The 13,492-nt window shown below is 46.3% G+C and overlaps 1 protein-coding gene across 1 annotated transcript in view; it reads left to right on the forward strand.

The window, feature by feature from the left end:
* Positions 1-574: 574 nt before the first annotated feature.
* The window catches only part of BEND7 (BEN domain containing 7), a 74,595-nt gene continuing 61,677 nt past the window's right edge, over positions 575-13,492 (forward strand). Inside the window, exons 1-2 of the mRNA XM_088025533.1 lie at positions 575-635; positions 2,904-2,987. Of these exons, the coding sequence (XP_087881659.1) occupies positions 575-635; positions 2,904-2,987 (145 nt within the window). The remainder of the gene's footprint in view (positions 636-2,903; positions 2,988-13,492) is intronic.

A 13,492-nucleotide genomic window follows, 5' to 3' on the forward strand; every position in this document is an offset into this window, starting at 1 on the left:
GGCGCCCCTCCTCCCGCGGGGGCGGTCAGCGCCCCGACCCGGCTCGCACCCCGCCGCCGCCGCCCTCGGCCCGCCCGCCGCGTCCCCGGGGCCGCGCTCGCCGCCGCCGCCGCCGCCGCCGCCGCGTCCGGAGCAGCGCCCAGGCCGGCCCGCGGCCAGCGCGCAGGGCGCCGGCAGCACCCGGCCCGCCGCGCCGCGCCCTCCCCGCCCCCAACTCGCTCCCCAACGGAAAGTTCGGCTCCGGCTGCGTGTGGCACAGAGACCGGGAATGAGAAGGGGTCGGGGGGCGTGCTGAGGGGACCGGGCGGCGGCGGCGAGGCGGGGGCAACTTCTCCCGGGAAAGCGCCTCCTGCCGACCCCGCGAGCCGCAGCCCCCGAGTGGGCTCGAGGTGGTTTTTCCCTTGCCTTTGCCTCCCCCTGCGGATTCAAGACACGGACCTTGGTCCTGGTGCTCCCGCTGCCGGGTGGCAGGAGCCAGCGCTGCCGCCGCCACCGCCGCCGCCGCCGCCTCGGCCGCCGCTCCCTCCGCCCGCCGGCCGCCCCCTGGCCGCAGCCCCTGCCTCCTGCCAGCACCATGGAGTTCTCCGAGAGGAAAAGGAGCAGGAAATCCCAGAGCTTCAAACTGGTGAGCCGAGGTAAGCGGCGGGCCGCGCCGGGCCGGGCGGGGGGCGTGCGGGCGGCGGAGGGAGGACTTGGCGCCGCGTAAACATCCCCGCGCCCGGCCCGCCGCCCCTCGCCCCGCGCCGCGGCCGCGCGTCCCACGCCGGGGGTCCGGGCTTCCGGGACCCCCGAATCTCCTCCCGCGGGGGCCGCGGCCGCACACGCCGCGCGGCGGGCAAAGTTGTGCGGGGGGGAGGCAGGATGTTATTCAGCGTAAACAAGTCGGAGGGCACATCAGGAAATTAGCAAACAATGACACTTGGGGAGCCGAGAGCCTTCTTTGGTATTCCACTCCTGTGGCTAGGTTGGGGGTTGGGGGAGAACTGCCTCTCCGTCAGGCCGTGCACACACGGATCCCCGACCAATGGTTGTGGGTTTGCTTTTTTTTTCCCCCCCAAACAGTAGCAAAAAAGGTGGTGGTTCTTTTAAGAACCAGAAAGAAGCTTATTAGGTGGACGAGGCCAAATGAGAATTGTTGACCTCCGGCATCTTTTCTAGAGACGTTATTTGGGTTGGAAAGGTATTTTGGAATAGATCCCTTATCGGTCAGAAAAGTATCCCTATTTAAAAAAAAAAAAAAAAATCCAGCCGGTTCCTGACGATTTAACAGGTGTACACCGCGGTTTTCTGGCTTGGGTCTATTTTATCAGGGGAGGGGAAAGTTGAATCGCCTTGCCTGTGTTCAGTTACTTGTCAGAGGCTTTATTTTCCTTACTGGACTTTGTCAGAGACGATGAGAACTTAAGAGCAGACATTAAAATATGTCTTAAAATGCATTGTGTCACCTTAAATGAGAGGCAGGTGACTTTTTTCGTCCTAATGTCACAAGTCCTGATACTGAGTTTGGAATCACCTTGTTTAAATATCTTCTTTGAGTCAACTTGAGGTCAAAACCAAACCACAGAACCTGTCCCTTCTCTTCTGTTTTATCTAGCACTGGCATCAGAGAGCAAGGCGATTGTTTGAACAACCTGGGGAAGTCACATGTGAGGTGATGAAAATTAGAGGGGCATTCCAAGTAATAGAGCTTTTCAAACTAAGCTGAGCTAACTATGATGTAGATTCCATAAAGCCTGCTTTTGGCTAGCCTGAAAATGGTTTGACTATAGACATTTTGAAGATCTGCGCATATCTGTTTCCCCTGATTTAGTTTGGAGGCTGTTTAATGAAAGAGGCCTGAAATAGTTTTCCGTATTCAAAATATATGGCTCTTCCCTCTTTCTCTGTGTGGATTACTCAGTCATTTGTACTTTAAAAATCTTCCATATGTGACTGGCCTGTTGGTCTATTGATTCATTCAGGAATGTAGGCTGCTTTCTTATTTATGACCTCAGGGAACTTAACTACTTTATCTGAAAAGTGAGAGTAGTTTTGTAGACCTTGTCCTGTCAGGTCTCCTGCCACAAAAAAGGGAATGGCTGTTAAGAAGGAACCTCTATTTTCTTACCTAGACGATCCTACTTTTTAGAACTAGACCATTGGCAAGCCCAGCAGCCTCCGTAGAGAATAAGGAGGCTCATAAAGTACTGTATTTTTAAAAAGTTTGACTGACATAGCAAGTTTTTCATTTTCCTTTTCTTTAAATTATGGGTCTGATTATTCTCTCTGTTCTGCAGGTGCATTTTTCGCAAATAAACTATCGTATATTAGAGTGCAGTAGCTGAATGCAAAAGATTGTGTGAAAGACAAGAATCTTGCTTTCTTATCTAGACTAGACTATATTTGAAATAACAAATCAGTATTTTTCGTGTGTGCTTTCCAGTAAGCTGCTTAGAGGCTGGGATTTTGCTGGGTAAACTGAGAAAACTGAGTGTTGGGTTGCCCTAAAGCATGCTATTGATATACGGTACTCATGGAAATGAGTTGTGGAGATAATTTTGGAATCACCCGCTGGCCTATGATTGGGCAAGGTTTTTCTTTCCCTTATAAACATACTTGTCATTTGAAAGCAAAAAGGCCTAGTAATTGGCATCTCTGGGCCAAATTTACTGTGAAAACCATGTGATCAGCAAAGCTGTTTTCTAAAGTCAAAGTAATATTTCAAGTTTGTGTACTTCTTCAGAGTAAGCAAAGTTTTAGGGATTATTAGTGACTACAAATTCGGTGGTTAATCGAGTTATTGGAAATTATATTTATAATTTATAGATTCTACATCTTATATATAATGAGAGTCTAGTTTTTATTGTTTATTCATAACTTGCAGGTCATTAGAATTTTAATTTTTGGTTGTTTTCTCATCCCAGATTATCACCATGAGGTATATAAGATCTCAGAATTCAGCAACGATGTTAATGGGGAGGCCAAAGAGACCCAACCCATTTATTTAGGTAGGTTCCTATGTCAATTAATTTCTCAGCAAAACAGTGTGGCCATTTGCAATTAGGGGGAAGGGGAAAAAAAAAAAAAAGATTGTGCCAGAACGGGAAATGTCTGCCATTGCTTAATGTATGACATTCTTTTCAAGACCTTTTATTTTACAGATTGCCAATATATCCCTTATTAACATTGCTAAAAGTTGTAATTTCAGACATAAATGTTTATTAGTGTCTACACACAGTACTAATTATCACTCATTCCCAGAGCCAGCTGCTGACAGTGCAGGTTTGTCGCTCTGTGCTCACCCCATTTACATTGCATATTCGCTGGCATGCTTCACTAGCAATAGTCTGTGTAATTGGGGTATTACATCTTTGACATCTGGATAACAGAAATTCAATTTCCAGGAAGCTGCTATTTGTTTGGTTTTGCTTCTGCCTTGGGTGGGACAGAGGATTAATATGCTGTCTTATTACAATGTCCCTTCACCTCTGTGGCCTGGTTGCTAATCCTGCCATGACAAAATTAAATTAAATCTACAGTCAAAAAGCGTAAGGAAAATCAAAGTGTGATTGTCCGCCCAACCACCTCTTGAGAGTACTAGCTGTCATTTTCCTGGCCTTGTGTGCATCTCCCCCCGATATCTGTGGGCAGAGAGACTAGCCATGCTTTGCTCTTACCCTCCCTCATTCCCAGCTCACCTCAGGGACGGGCTGAGCAAAAGCAGCATCTGGGAGACCATCCGACAAGGGTAGCTGCATGATGAATAAGGAGGTAGTCAGGAGCATTGCCGGTCTCTCCAAGTGCAGCTTTTGGTACAAATGCCGTACGTGAGGGATCTTGCATGTGCAGTTTGTTATTTGTAGACCATGAACCCAAAATCAAACAACTTGCGATTTTGCCACTAAGACTGAAGTACCCATAAAGTAGGAGAAGTAGGAGTAGAGAGTAAACGGTGGCATGTGGCTTCCACCTTGCCCATCCTGCGCACCTCCCCACCCCCAGTAGTAGGGTGAGAGCTGGGTGCTGCACGGCAAGGGAGCAGAAAGTGGGAGAAAGGGCAGGAGGGATGAAAAGCAAGGGCCAGCTTTGCCAGCTGGGAGTATCGAGGGCTGAAGGAAGTAGGGTTGCTGCTCAGACCCAGTGTGTGTAGTACTGCAAATCCCAACAACGTGAAAGCCAGATGGTGGAGTACTCTGTCACCAGGATCTCTCTTTTTGGCTTTGAGGGAGAGAAACGGTGGGTAGCGAAGGACTCAGAAATCAAAACGGATACTTGATAGAGGTGAAACAGGAGGGAAGGCTCAGCATTTCTTACATAAGTGACCACTGAAGGCACGTAGATCTTTGCATCCTAGCAGAGACTGTCACTGAGGCCGGCAACTATGCTCAGCACCTGTTTACGGTTAAGAGAACTAAAAACCAAAAAGTAAATCACCAAGTGAAATGCTACAACCCAGAAAGAGAATATTCTTGGATTGTATTCTCTTCAGTTCCTTAAACTGAATCAATTGGAATTCTGTAGTTTCAGTTCCCTAAACTTGATTGGTTGGAATTCTGTATCTAAGTACCCCTTGTCTTAGTCATTGGAAATGAGGAATTTGCCTATTAGTAGAAAATGTACATTTATCATAAAAATGGAACATCATGTCCTTGGTTGAGTTATTCTTCAACAAAGCAGGCTTCCCCCCCCCCCCGTTCTGCTGTGTATTTGGAAAACAGTAAGGATGCTATACAGTGAGGCAATTCTGGGTACAACAGAGTAGGGGGATGAAGAACAGGAAGATGCTGGTGCTCAGAATTCAGTAAAATGCAAACTCTTGAAGGGCACACACTGCTGCTTTCAGTTTTCCCAGCTCGAGTCCGGGAAGATAGAGAACATTAGCCAAAGACCAGGGTCAGGATAAGCTTTTCAAGTTGCTGGTTAAGACGGCCTCAGACATCAAGAGACCAAAGACTGAACAGTCTTGCCCATTCTGGGGGAAGTGGGATATGGTTCCCAGAGAACATTTGTGTTTTGTGATTTCCAGGTCAATTTTTTAAAAAACTGGAAGAGCAAATGATTATGCTAACATAATTTCTAGAGCAGTTGGGAATAGTTACTGAAAACATAGCAAATTAAAAATTTGGTTGTTGACGATGTTCTAAAACAGGCCTTTTTAGTTTATAGGTACTCTTCCCCAAATATAGATTTAAAGCATGTTTGTTTTATAAATTGCTAGAATCTATCCATAAAGTTACTTGCTCGGGTGTAGAATTCAGTGTGAGGTTTATGACATCCAAGGGAGTTTGTTAGCAAAACGCCAGAAGAACTGTTTCAACTATAATCTAAGTCCTAAAACATGGCCCCTAGGGTGTTGTATAAGATTTTCTGTGTTCAGACATATGTATTATTTTTAATATTATCTGCACCTATAAGATTAAAGTTCATGTCTCGGGAAAAGAGAGTGAGTGCTCTGGGTTTTGGCAGAGTTTCCACATGAAATCTATTTCTCTGGAATATTTTTAGGCTGTTGACTAATGTAGCACATCCAACATGGTAGGATAGCCCAATAGTGTGAATGGCTTGGCTGAGTGCTTTGGGAGTTACTCACACATTTTTAAGGTGATAATAGGGCCAGAGGAGGTTACTTTGCCCTGTGGACATTGACATTGTCAGGCTGGCTATGACGGGCTACCATAAAAATTTGAGCCCTGTTTGGAGAAAAACAAAAATTTGTTTTAATCAATTTAACAGATGTTTTCTGAGAAAAGACTATGCACTCAGCGCTTTTCTGGAATGGGAGTGGGGTTGGGGTAACCAAAGAAATGGAAAGGACAGAGACCTTGTTCTCAAAGATTAAGTCCAGTTGGGGAGATGGGACAAGTTCAGAACACAGTTAAGGAGCAACATTCAATAATCATACAGCTCCAGTCGTTGGGCACTCTCTGCGTGCACGGTGTTGACTGGAGCACCTCACATGAATTATCTCATTTACCTCTCGGGGCAAATCTGTAAGTCATTATCATCCCCATTTTGTACATGAGACTTGGATGTTTGGTAGCCTGCCAGGGCCTCTCAAGTAGCAAGTGCCATAGCTGGGATCCCAGTGCACATCGCCTGTGCTGGAAACACCCCACTGCTCGCCCCTCTGTGTGAACGATAATTAACTGACAAATAGGAACCACTAGGGCAATGAGCAAAAGCAGCGTTGGAAGGGAAGGATCAAATGTAGGGTCAAGTGGAAAGCTCTGGAAGGGCTAGACCTCGAACTTGGGGATGCTTTGGATAGGCAGAGGGGAGCTGGAGGAGATCCGGGTGGGAAGGGTGCCAGGAGCTACAGCAGAGAGGGAAGGGGCCTTAGAATCAGACGTTAAGTGAGGGTCGCCCGTTTAAAAACTGCTTCCATGCCTGTCATCCTGTGGTTTTTACTGTATTCCTGTAAGGTCACTGGGGCAGATGTTCTTATTCCCATTACCTAGAGGACGGAACTGAGGCTCAGAGTAAAGCAACTTGCTCATAAATAGTGGAACCTGGAGTAGACCCACGGCTCCTGTCCAGAAATCTTTCCCCTCTATGTCAGGCCAGACAGTTCAAGGATCATCAGGAGACCTTACCTGGTATAGCAAGGCACTTTTGGAGAATATTTTAGTGAGATGGTGAGTTTATTACTTGTAACAATAACACAAACATTTGATAAAATCTCTTTTGAGACATTGGATTTTGTTTTAGATTTACTGTCATAATATATAAATTTGGAACATGTCGGATTTTCAGGTGTTCAGTCTCACTCATTTATTCACTTGACAAATATTTGTTGAGCTCCAATTATATGCCAGGCTCTGGCCCTGTTCTAGTTCCTTTTGATCCTTAGTTCTGTTACACAGCTTTCAGAAGACAAAGCACAGTGTACTGTAGCCATGCCAGTTGAGTGGGGTCGAGATGTCTGAATTTTGAAATCTTTTTCAGTGGCTTTGCTGCTGCCAGCTGCCCCCACCAGGGTCCCCAGAGTCTCCTCAAAGATGACACACTCAGATAATCCCTACCCACTTTTCCAGGCTAGGGAGTCAGCCTCTCACGGCAATGTAAGTCTCCTTCCCGGAGAAGTGGGCAGGTGCATGTGTTAAATGGGGGTGCTCTTTACCTAGAGTCAGGCGGCCTGGGTCCTGCCTGCTTCCTGTTTCCTCCCAAGAGGGAAGGGGCCCCAGTGTGTCACCTTACCTGTGGCTGAAGTTCCATGAGTGAGAAGCACCCTCAAATAACATGAAGGTCCAAGTGGGCCTGAGTGTTTCTTGGGGTTAGAAACATGGCCAATAATGGTAGGTGTCATTTTGGGAGAGCTGGCTGTGTGTCAGGCACTATGGTAAGAACTTCGCATGTTACCCCAGGTGACACATCCCACCTTGCCTCCCCACCTCTGCGGGCGTCTTGCAGCTTTTAGGGTGTCCTTGTCACCATGGAAAAACCTCTGGTCTGAATGGTTTCTCGGGTTTCCTACAGCACTAAAAGTAGGCCTGCTCATCCTCTAGGTCCACAGATGGCTTCCAAAACAATTGCAAGCAAAGTCAAGGTTGAGAGAGACTCTTGAACACTGAGGGCTTCCTTGAATAGAAGCGCACGTGTAAATATGCTTCTGTAGCCGTAGATGCAGACTTAGACGCTCTTAGATATCACTCACTGCCTAAAGTTCGGGAGGTATTTGCAGTTAGGCCGGTCGCGTACTTGGATTAATCATTTAGCTAATATCTCAACTACACCGTGAGGCAGCTGTTACATCTGTTACGGAGACAGGAAGCTGAGCTCGGAGGTGAAAGTGATTTGCGCAAGGGCTCACGGTAATTAGTAGTTGAGCATGCTTTAAAACCAGGTCCCTCGATGTCCGGTTCTGCACTCTCTCACTGTGTCAGGGCTGCTTGCTGTCCTGCCTTCCTCTGCCCTTCTGGCCACACGGGCTGAGCGGGGTGTGTGACTCCTCAGCCTCTCCGCGGCAGAGCGGGGCTCCAAATGTGAGAGGGGGCACCGTCTGGCGGTAGAAGGGGGGGCGGGCAGAAGCTTCGACTGGGCAGAGCCTAGGACCCACTTGGGAAGAAAGGAAGTAACACGAGTTGAACATGTGCTGTGCATGGGGCACTTTCTGTACTGGAGGAGTAGTGTTATTTCCATTTTTAAGTGAAAAAGAGGGGTCTTTGGAAATGTCAGTTTGCCCAGGGTCAGAGAGCGCGCAGAGGAGAGCCTGGTGTTTCTGCTCTGCCATGCGGCCTCTGAGACAGCCAGGCCCCCTCTCCTCCTCCTTTTGCTGTACTTTGTCTGCTCCTAGTTCACCTTCCTAGTCTTACCTCCTTCTTCTTCCTACTAAAAACGTGTGCTTATGTCAGCCTGGTCTCTTAGCATTCCTTCTGGGAGCACCTTGCCCTGCCCGCGTGTGTGCCTCTCACCAGCCTGCTCTCTCCAGGCACTCCCATGTCTTCGCCCTTTTCCAGACTCCATCTATTAGAGTCCTATCTCCTATTGGTTTCTAAAGCCCAATTCAAACATTACCTAGGCCTGGAGGCCTTCTCAGTTTGTCTAGCACATTAGAGAGAAGTCAGGTTTAAAGTCAGAAAACCTTGGTTTGAATCTCAGGTTAACAGTCAATAATACCTTGCCCAAAACTCTTGAGGGGTTTTCTTTATCTTCTGTAATAGAAAAGTAATGTTGGCCCGGACCTCCCCAGCAGGTTCCCCTACAGCATATAGGAACCCCAAATGACAAAACACTTTTTCAAAGTAGGAAATGCTGTATTCTTATTTTTATTATCGCTTTGTGCCTTCTCCTTCTGGAAATAGAATTTAAATGTTCTTCTGAATATCTTAGCACTAAATAATAACATCATTCTTTTATGGCACTTACCACGTACTACCTAATACCTACTTATTTTGTACACGGCTTTATTGCCCTCCAAGTTACCCTGCAGACACCCCCATTCGCCCCCAAACTTGAACAATCACCGCATTGAATTGTGGTTGTTTATTTGCACCATCTCTCCTCATGTAAATTGTAAGATCACAGAGTGAGTGTGACCTGGATTCTTTTTCATATCCTTTGAAGCACACAGCACAGTGTTGTGTTCATAATAGGTACCCAGATGATAGGTACTCAAATACCTAAGTGCGTGAATATGTTGGACACCGTCATACAGACCAATGAAGAGTTGCTTTAATTTATTTTTTTAAAGATTTTATTTATTTATTTGAGAGAGAGAGAGCGCACAAGTGGGGGGAGAGGCAGAGGGAGAGGGAGAAGCAGGCTCCCATTGAGCAGGGAGCCCGACTCAGGACTCGATCCCAGGACCCTGAGATCATGACTTGAGCCGAAGGCAGATGCTTAACCAACTGGAGCCACCCAGGCGCCCCCTGAACAGTTGCTTTCAAATATACCACTCTGTTAAGATTTTGGAGACATTTAGTGAGCCAAACTAAAATATGCCACATTTAACTGGAAGAATCTTTTGTAATATATTCAACTAGCACAGAAATTTGGGATTTCTGATGTTGATTTGTGAGATACAACTTGAAATCTTTTTTTTTTTCCCTTCAAGTCTAGAAAAGACCAAAAAGGAGAGGCCCTCACGTACAAAAGCCAGCGACATGTTGAAAATCAAAACAAAAATGGTCTGTGCTCTCCTGGCTCCGTATTGTGCTGTAACATTGGTGCACCCTCTTAAGGGTGCTTAAGAGAGGACTGACCTGTTTATCAACTGCTTTTTGGCATTGTCTGGTTCTCAGGTTCCAGAGGAAGCGATTTTCCCTACCTAAATTTCAGGAAAACCAAAAGCCAAGCATTCAACAGGCCTTGGTGCGTGTCACACCGTGAGGGAGCGCACACGCTGTGCCCGCTTACCAACGCCCTTCCGTGTCCCAAGAAAAAGTTGCTTCTTTCTGTTTCTCTTCAAGACCTGGTGTGGTTCAGGAACCACCCTCGGGGTAAAATGTACCATACGTTGTGATCGTTTGCTGTTCCTACTCTGATCATGACCAAATCATTAGGAAAAAAAAAAAAAAACCCTCCAAGAAGGACAGGCTCAAAGGAGATGTATTAACAATTTAGCCTCTTTGGTTCCCATGGGAATATGGATTTTTACTTTTGGAAGAAAATAACATGGCCATCTATAAGATAAAATAAAGATTTTGGAACAGTATGTTTTGCATCTCCAAGTTAAAAATAGATCTAGGACATTTACAAAGCAACTCTGTTATTCTCATAAGTCACAGATTACTGGAGAGAACGCTACCTGGAATCGAATGTGCCCAAATGTGCGTCCACAGTAGTAGGGGTGTGGACCCCGCAAGGAGCAGATGCCCAAATCTGCAGAGATTTATCCAGGGGCTGGGCCACTTGGGTTGCTCCTTGCCTGAACGTCTTCACTGTCTGCGGCTTTCAGGTTAGGACTGAGACCCCTCAGCCTGACAGATAAGACTCTGCATGAACTGCCACCTGTATCCTTGGAGCTTATTGCTGACGCTGTCCTTCCAGCTCCCAGGCGTCAGCCATACCACACCGCTTTCATTCCTGTAACAAGAATCCGTCCTTGCCTTTGAAGCCAGGCACTTTCTCACCCTGGTGGCTGCACGGAAGCCACAGAAATTCCTCTGCTTGGAATTTCACACTTGCATCATCCTCCCTCTTCTTTGCTTGGCTTTCTCTTTTCCCTAAGGACTCCAAGTTTGATGTAACTTCCTCCAGGCAGTCTTCTCTGATTCCCCTCACCTCTCCCTCCGCAGCCTCCGGCGTGGTGCCATCACAGCAAAGGCATTGCTGGTTTACTTCTCTCTCTCCCCACCGGGGTGTAAACTCCCTGAGAATCATCCCTGTGTCCCCACTGCCCGGCACCACGCTGGTCACGTAATAATCATCAGTACATGCTCAGGGAATGAGTGAGATGTCCACTTTTAAATTCAAAGTAAAGTGGTGGAATCAGCCACTTGGAAACTTTATTATTCAACTCTCACCTCTAAGTTCCGCGCTGGCTTTAAGGGGTGAAAATTTACACTTCCTTCTTAGTAGCTAACTGGACCTCACATACCAAGAGTAAAATTTGTCAACACTGACTGACCATAGAAGCTTTATTTTTCATTTCCTATTTTTGTTCCTTTTTTGATTAGGTTAATGGCAGGGCCCCCTCTTAAAGTTTAACCCTGAAAGAGGACGCACTTCTGTGCCTGTGGGCATATACCAGCCCCCTGCCCCCAGCGCCCTGCCGATAGACCATGCTGTGCGGGCACCTCCGGGACCTGCAGTCCCGTGGGCCTGGCGTCTGCCTTGCTGGGCTCTGCCTGGTATGACCTCTACCGCCCTGTCTCTCTGAGCCTTCATTTCTCCAGTCTCAGCTTGAATTCCTGCAGGGCAGGACTCCGTTGACCGTGTTTCTGGTACATGATACTTGACACAGTCAATTCTCGATAACTATTTTTGAACAAACAAATGAGTACCATGTTTAAAACATGTTAAAAATGCAACTTGCTGCCAATTATCAGCTGATCTGAGTGGGACCGTCTATTGTGGCGAGACGGGTTTTCTTGTGCAGCACTGTCCCACGTGTTACAAGAGGACTGAATGTTGGCAGCATCAAAGTATGTAAACGTCAGGAGCACCCGCTCCCTACACATGTCAGCTGGCACATGGTCCTCTGCAGGCCAAGGCTGTGGGGTTAGTTAGCTTTGAGCAGAGAAGCGCTATTGCTTTGCTCTAGACTAGACACCCTTCACCTGGCTCTCTCCCAGATGCCCATGTGAAGGGGGCAGAAACAAGGGGCTGAGGTGGACCCACTCAGCCGCATCACCATACCCAGGGCGAAATCAAAGGGCACATTCCATTCATGGTCAGGTTACTGAGCCTCCTTTCTATACAAAGGGCAGCTTATTACATGCATATTCGATCATATATTTTAAAATCATTAAGAAGTTTAGACAGATTTCCTTTCAGTATTCCAGACAATCAGTATCCTTGTAAATAAGAATCCATAAAATTGTTTTCTTCGTATTGCATTTTTTTCAAACATGTCCAAATATACTGTATCATTTGAACTGCAAGAGTTTTACAATGTTTTTTTACTTCAAAATCAAATTTTATATCTGAAAGGTTAATGGAGAAAACTAATTATGCTATCTGGTAACCAAATGTGTGATGAGACATTTGTCTCTGTAATTAACAGCAAGGAACTTTTATAGTTTCATAAAATCGAATGCTACATAGAAGTATTCTGTGAGCATTTGTTTGGATGAGGTGTCCAAAACAGAGATGTTTATGGATGATATAAAGTTGAACTGAAATGTAATGCAGGTGTCTCTGCATCTCACAGCATTTCTCATTGTTGAAATGGAGGCCAGAAGATTAATAACTTTACTTTGTCATGATAAAATAAGTAATGTGTTCTTGGAACAGTGGTACAGTACATAAGTTACTCAGTAATTCCAAGAATTTATTCTGTTCCAGGAATAATATCCTTAACAATTTATTTTTACAGAAAAAGTTGATGCAACATAATAGCCTTATGAAGTTGCTTGTATGGCTAATAGAATTATATCTCAAATGTGACTTTACACCTCCATATAAAACGTAAAGAACCCCACAAAAATGCAAGGTTAAGGTACAAGCTAAAAGTAAAAAATCAGGAGATGCAAAAGTTAAGGTTCTTCTGTTAACATTAACTCATGCTCATTGCACATATATAATTTTTTCAATTACGAGCAAGACTTTAATGGGTACTGTAATAAGCATTGTGTGAAATCCAGTTGAAAAGGAGTTGCTGCAGGAATGTTAGCCTGAGCTTTCTCTGTACGTTCGTCGTTCTGCTGTTTAGCTCTACTCTGGAAGTTAGAGCCTGCTGCCTTGCGCAAAACGGACATGTGCGGCCCAGATCTGACTTGCCTTCCTCTGGTCTGCTTTGGTCATTCTGGGCAAGCAACTTAGTCTCATCCTTCATTAAGTGGGGCACATGAGTCCCTGTCTGTCACCTCTGATGAACTAGGAACATGATGAGGATGAGCTATGTTCCTTTGGGAAAGCTTTCATAAGAAGACATGATTGAATTTAGGCACCAAGTGGCCTCTGCTTCCAGCCCTGCACACTCCGTGGGAAATGAGAATCAAAGACAACACAGATGTTGATCTACGTCTTGACGTGTCAGTGGTGTTTTCTTTCTCAGCTCTCCTCAACGGCAGCTTCTCGGCATATCTGATCCTAGAATTGCCTTATTCTTGTATTCACTTTGTGGGTATTTGGTGAGTAGCCATTAGTGCCAAGCTAAGAGATTTTGAAGCTCCCTAGGTTGCGATAGGGGGATGCAGGATTCTGCGGGAACACAGAATGGGGAGGCCCTGGCCAGGCCTGGGGGGTTAGGGGATATGGGCTTTGAGACGATGACATTCCCTTCCGCTGAGACCTGAAGGGTAAGTGTGGGGTGGGGCTGGAGCTGAGGCTGTGTGAAGGCCAGGAAGTGAGAGCACTTCCAGACCACTGAGAGACCTTCCTTCTAAAGGAAAGCAGAGAGCCCTCCGGC

The sequence above is a fragment of the Eumetopias jubatus genome, unplaced genomic scaffold (genome assembly GCF_037043125.1).
Source record: "Eumetopias jubatus isolate StellerSeaLion01/CBP00866 unplaced genomic scaffold, mEumJub1_p1.0 scaffold_8, whole genome shotgun sequence".
NCBI lineage: Eukaryota > Metazoa > Chordata > Mammalia > Carnivora > Otariidae > Eumetopias > Eumetopias jubatus.